Source organism: Vigna angularis, chromosome 10 (genome assembly GCF_016808095.1).
Source record: "Vigna angularis cultivar LongXiaoDou No.4 chromosome 10, ASM1680809v1, whole genome shotgun sequence".
In the NCBI taxonomy this organism is placed as follows: domain Eukaryota; kingdom Viridiplantae; phylum Streptophyta; class Magnoliopsida; order Fabales; family Fabaceae; genus Vigna; species Vigna angularis.
The window spans coordinates 23059336-23065252 of record NC_068979.1 but is presented as its reverse complement, the minus strand read 5'-3'; the positions used below and the strand labels follow the sequence as shown (position 1 = coordinate 23065252).

Sequence of the window (5917 nt, the reverse complement as noted above, 5' to 3'; positions counted from 1 at the left end):
AATAAACTGTCTGTAAAATTTTTTTAAAAAAACATTGTTTTTATCACTTTTATTCTTTATCACTTTCTGTTACGTCCATTATCATCTTTAGGATGGCATTACTCTTTTCTCTCTGTGCTTCTTTCTAAATTGTAAAGTTTGTGATAAAAAAAGTTACATACACATAAATTAAAAATGAGGCAAAATGTTCTTATCAAATTAGGTTTAAGATTTCGGGATTAAGTTTGGTTTGAGTTTATGTTTATTAATTTAGTCGTAATCTCAAAAATAAAAAGATTATTATAATTTTCATACATTAAACACGTTAAGATGATTCAATAATAAAATTGAAAGAAAAGTTAGAAGAGGTCGAAGATTCAACTTTCTTTACTAACATTTTAAATTATAAAATGGACTTGATAAATTTAAAAAAAAAAAAAGTAAAACAAGATTTATTAGATTAATTTCTCTCACTAACATAATACTAACGACTAATATTTTACATGGATTAAAATAGAACATAAAGCCAAACTTTCAAAATACATATAAGCATTTATATTTATATGTATGCATGATTTTTGTCTTCTTGCTATTATGTAGAATCTTCACACTTAGGAGCAGTATAGTGACCTAATTCTCCTTTTGAACCTAACTCGACATCTTGAGGGAGGGCAACGATTCCCTTGTAGTGATATCTTTGAGCCACAAAGAGAAAATAAAGGAAGTTGAGGACTCCAATTCCTGCAACAAGATAGTAAAAGTAATCAAGCCTGCCAGAATTGATATCATTTGTCAACCAATCAGGATGGGTATGTGTTCCTGTGGCATGATGAACAGTGGTGACAAGTGCACTGCTAACATAGCTGGCCCCAGCAAAAGAGCATGAGAACAAAGCATTGGCAATGCTTCTCATGTTCTCAGGAAATTGTCTGTTGAAGAACTCAATCTGTCCAATTACATTGAATGCCTCACACAGCCCCATCAGGACCAGCTGTGGGACCAGCCACAGAACAGACATTGGAGCAATACCAAGTGGAGTTGGATTTGCATTTGCCGTGTCTCTTCTCACTTTTTCCACCAGAGCAGCAGCAACCATAGACAGAACGGAAAACACCATACCAATTCCAATTCTCTGCAGGAGAGTGATCCCCCCTTCATGTTTCGTCACTCTTCTCAGTGCTGGCACCATGATTCTGTCATAGAATGGAACCCACACACCTATGGTGATGAATGATATCACCCCAAGTGAACCTGCTGGGATTTGAAAATTCGGTCCTAGGTGTCTGTCCATTTTCATGGCTTGTGACACAGTAAATGTTCCTTGTTGTGCCATCGAAGTGAAACCAAGGATCCCAGCAGCCCAAATTGGAAAAACTCTTGCCAAACATTTCACCTCTTCCACTTCCTGGATGCTCACAAGCTTCCACTTGTTAACTCTACTCCCATCAGGGTTTACCTCCCCCTCCATCATTACAGCTGCTTTATTCAATGCCCTGTTAAAATAAGTTGAATCAAAGTTCTAGAAACAATTAATGTATATATTGTATGATATATACAAGATAGTATTGGTAGGACCTTTAATTATTTGTTAATGATATGTTGGATAATGACACACGCACCCATGATGTTGATATATATATATATATAATAAATCTCGTGGCTCTTGCAAATGCAACATTGGCCACTCCACCTATAGAGATATCTATCTATAACATTAGGAAAATGATGTTTTATATTTGTAAAGAAAAAAAAGAGATTGAAAAGTAAAATAGTAGTTTAAACATTTGTTTGGTCTCAGAATATTATCCCACCTGAATTGGTTGGTGAACGGTAGCTTTGACAACAGACGAAATCCAACAAGTGGAGGATCATAGAAAAGGCCATCAAGTTGTTTGTCAGTTGGAAGGTCAAGTTTTCTCTTTCTGTAAGCAGCGACGAGAACTTGTGCAATGCTAGAGAAAATGCTTCCTTCTGGTTTGACATGCACGTAGATCCTTGTTCCGACAAAGAACATGATGATGGAAGAAAGCATGCAGAGGGTTGGGATGGCGAAACCTATCTTCCAGCTAACGGAGTCTTGAATATAGACAACGACTGTTTGAGTGATCAACAAGACCACTGTGAAGGTGGTGTAGTACCAATTGAAGAAGCTATTGATCCCTTTCTTCCCTTCATCTGTGGTGGGGTCAAATTGATCCACACCAAAAGGAATGCTACATGGCCTTATGCCAGCAGACCCTACGCTTAAAAGGCAAAGTCCCGATAGTAGGACACCTAGGTGACGTGTGCTAGCTCTAACACATTGGTTCAGTGCTTGTTGATCAGGACTGCATGATGGAGGATGCAACTTTGGTAACCATGCTGTTAAACTCACCATCACCATTCCCTGTCATCATAATAAGTTTTATTACAAAATTTCGTATATTTCTATGAAATAACGACACTTTTATTTTTTTAAATTCTTTTTTATTTTTCAAATACAAAAATTTAATTTCTATTTTATAGTGTCAAACAGTTTTTTTCAACACTATAACACTCTTCATAATTTTTCTTACTTTCTTATGCTATATTATTTGGTCAATGATGGAGAGAAACTTGTTTATATGTTTCTTAATTTCAAGGGTTAAAATAAAAATAAAAAATACTATTCAATAATTTTGTGAAAAATAATAATAAAAAGGTATAGTTGGAGAATTTGGAATTGATTATGGAACAAACATCCAAAAATAGAAGTCAACAAAAAATATACTAGTGCTGTCACGTTAGGGATCGTATCTATGAAATTTCAAAGGAGAAGTTGAATAAGTCTGACTTCTCAACTGCAAATAATTAACAATGGACAACTTTAATCTCATCAAGTCCATTGTAACGTTCCACTATAAAATGTGAATACATGTATAAAAATATGATATGAAAACTGGCAATAAAATATGCAGATAGGGATAACATGCAGGAAATGGCTATATATGGTATTCGTTAAATAAAAGTAATTTTTTCATAAAGAAAATATTATTTTTTATCTGCAACAATTATAATTAATTTTATATTACACCTGTCTTTCTTATTTTTTTTACTTAAGAATTTAATATTTTATTCTTGAGAAAAACAACTCGGTGAATAATTTATCTATCATATGATATACCAGATGTACATAAGTTAATGAGTTAAAAGAAAAAAAAAACATGAAACATCTGACTAAAGTACAGTAGCCAGTACAGAAATTTATGATTAAATTTTGATTTTGAAGTTTCATGTCTAATCAGTAAATTATTATATGCATTTATCATTGCTCTCTCTCTCTTTCTTTTCTATTTCATTTGTCTCTTTCTCTGTTTTCATCCACGGTTCCAGTGACTGTAAGCAGTGTCTGATTTAGAAATTTCTGTTTTATGGAAATGTTCTTGTTTTAATTACCAATAACAGTCATCTTTTCTTTTTTTGTGAAAGAGATAAATCGAGTTCATATGCAACTTTTCTACTGTATTATCTGTTCTTTGATCGCTGTGTCCACATCAAAATGTTTTACCCGACACTTCAATTCTTTTCTTAATTATATCGTTATCTTTTTTGTATGATTTAGAAACAATGTTTTTAAGGAAACCAATAATTTCATACAACTTTTTTAAATCAACCATCTAACAACCTTTAATAATAAATATTATATTCAAATGATAATAATAAATGTAAATGAAATAGTGATATGATTATACTATCAAAGCATCACAATTTTCTTTTAAATATTAAACTGCAACGAGAGACAAAACAATTACCAATAAAGCTACTGTTTTATATATTAAATTAAAATCCTAATAATAGACCACTGAGCAAATAAAAAATAAAACGATTTGTAGACAAATCTACTTGATACCTAACAAGACAGAGATAAAGAAAAAAAAAGTGAGCATGATAGACGACATAAATCAATAAAAAATTAGAAAATAAGTAAATTACGATGGTTGGTGTGACGATTAGAAACAGTGGAAAACATGTATCAATATTCAACACAAAAATATTAAACCTAGGATCTGAAAAATGATGAACTTAACAACTCTAGGTGTTCGTTCTGCTTCACCTGATTATCAATGGTGTTCTCCAAAGCCAGAAGAAGTTCATATAATAACGAAAGAGAGAAAATGAATATATATATATATATATATATATATATATATATATATATATATATATATATATATATATATATATATATATGAATGAAACTAGTTCACTGAGACAAAGTGTAAAGAAATATAAAGAGAGGTAAAGAAAGCAGTACCAGTAGAGTAGAAAAGGAACAAAAAGCTATAGTTCGGAAGCGACCAACATAAGCATCAGAAATGAAGGCACCAATCAAAGGGAAAAAGTTGGTAACACCACTCCATAGATTGAGAATGTTGGAAGCATAAACTTGATCCAAATGAAACTCTCTTGTTAAGTACACCATAAAGTTAGCAAACAAACCAAATGCTGCCAACCTCTCAAAAGTTTCATTGCCTGCAACATTAAAGGTCCAAACAAGAAAATAAACACGACCAAATTATGTGTAATTTGTTCTTACTTTTGTGAAAAAAAATGATAACATGCTCGTGGAAGGAAAACAAGAAAAGAATAAGTGATACCTAAAATATAAGGCATAGCCTTCCATCCTCCTGGCTTCTTGTTATCGCCTGATCGTGAACTGTTTTTGCTTAGCTCATCGCTGTTTTTGTGCGTGTCTGGTGCTGAAGTTGCAGAAATACCATTTCTGCAGCAGAGAAGTGACCAGGAAGAGTGAGAGAAAGAGAGTTTTTTTCCCTTAGCCGACATTATCTGAGAATATTTAAATTGTGTTGGTAGATAACTAGGATGGTTTCATGTATGTGTTGGTGGTTTGGAGCTAAAAGCCTGTGATGAAACTAAGAATGGAAGCAGTGATGTATATATATATAGTGCTCAATGATTGAATGGTTTACGTATATGATTATGAATTAGGCAGCGTAGCAGCATGGTATTGAGTTTGTAGAATACGTACAAAGGAAAAGAAAGTAGCGGGTGGTACGTTTAACCTACTCTCAGTCATGCAGGAGCATGTTGTAGATGGATTGCGTGCAGTATTTGCTATGCTCAGTGGACTTGTGGGGACCATGCACCTATACGTTCAAACCTGTTTTTTGGATCCCACTATCTTTCTTTAACCACCACTTCTGGCACGTGTAGATTACATAGGTTGCATGCTGATACTGAAATTTGTAGAAACAACATGTGGTGTCAAGCATTATATTTTTTTTTCTTTTTTTTTTCTTCTGGGATAAACCCTTTTCCAAAACAAATTCGAGATATCAACATGTTTCAATATTATCTATCAGAATAAACATTTTATCGTTCATGTTAAGAATTCATTTTCCAGTGCCAAAAGAATCACTTAATTTATTGGAAACTCAAATTTGTAGGGCTGAAAATTCACTAATTATACTTAGAGAACTTGAAGTATAAAATGTTATTTTTCTATATGGATGATTACTATAATGGTATAAAATGTCATATTCAATCTCCAAAAGGACAAATTCCTAACTAGTACTTTTGAAAGCTAAAAATTTCCTATATGAATTTGGTTTTCAGATAGTGAAAATTCTGGTGAGGTTTTCAATTTTTGTTTTCTAAAATTTAATAAAACAAAAGGATAAAGAATTTAGAAGAAAAAATTCAGAAAAGAAAAACAATGGGACTTCTCATAAACTGAATTTCGACCAATTTTCTGACACTAATGATATTGTTTCGCGCATTGTGAATTTTTTACTATTGAGAAGGTGAATTCTCAAGATAAATAATGAAGAGAGAGCAGGTCATTTATGATAACTAATGTTTCTACATATTCATTTATTTGAGAATTTTTTTTCATGGGTTTATTGGAAAAATCTCGTGATCAAGATGTCAAAGATACTAAATTATATCCATCACATTT

The 5917-nt window shown here is 32.3% G+C and overlaps 1 protein-coding gene across 1 annotated transcript; it reads right to left on the bottom strand.

Annotated features, from left to right (window-relative positions):
* Positions 1 to 420: 420 nt before the first annotated feature.
* Positions 421 to 4892, bottom strand: LOC108343698 (protein NRT1/ PTR FAMILY 2.13). The gene is made up of 4 exons (XM_017582034.2): positions 4596 to 4892; positions 4253 to 4470; positions 1791 to 2365; positions 421 to 1472 (listed from the first exon to the last, which is right to left on the bottom strand). Exons 1-4 carry the CDS (start codon positions 4780 to 4782, stop codon positions 572 to 574), a joined length of 1881 nt encoding a protein of 626 aa, XP_017437523.1. The 5' UTR covers positions 4783 to 4892; the 3' UTR covers positions 421 to 571.
* Between the last annotated feature and the right edge of the window lie 1025 nt (positions 4893 to 5917).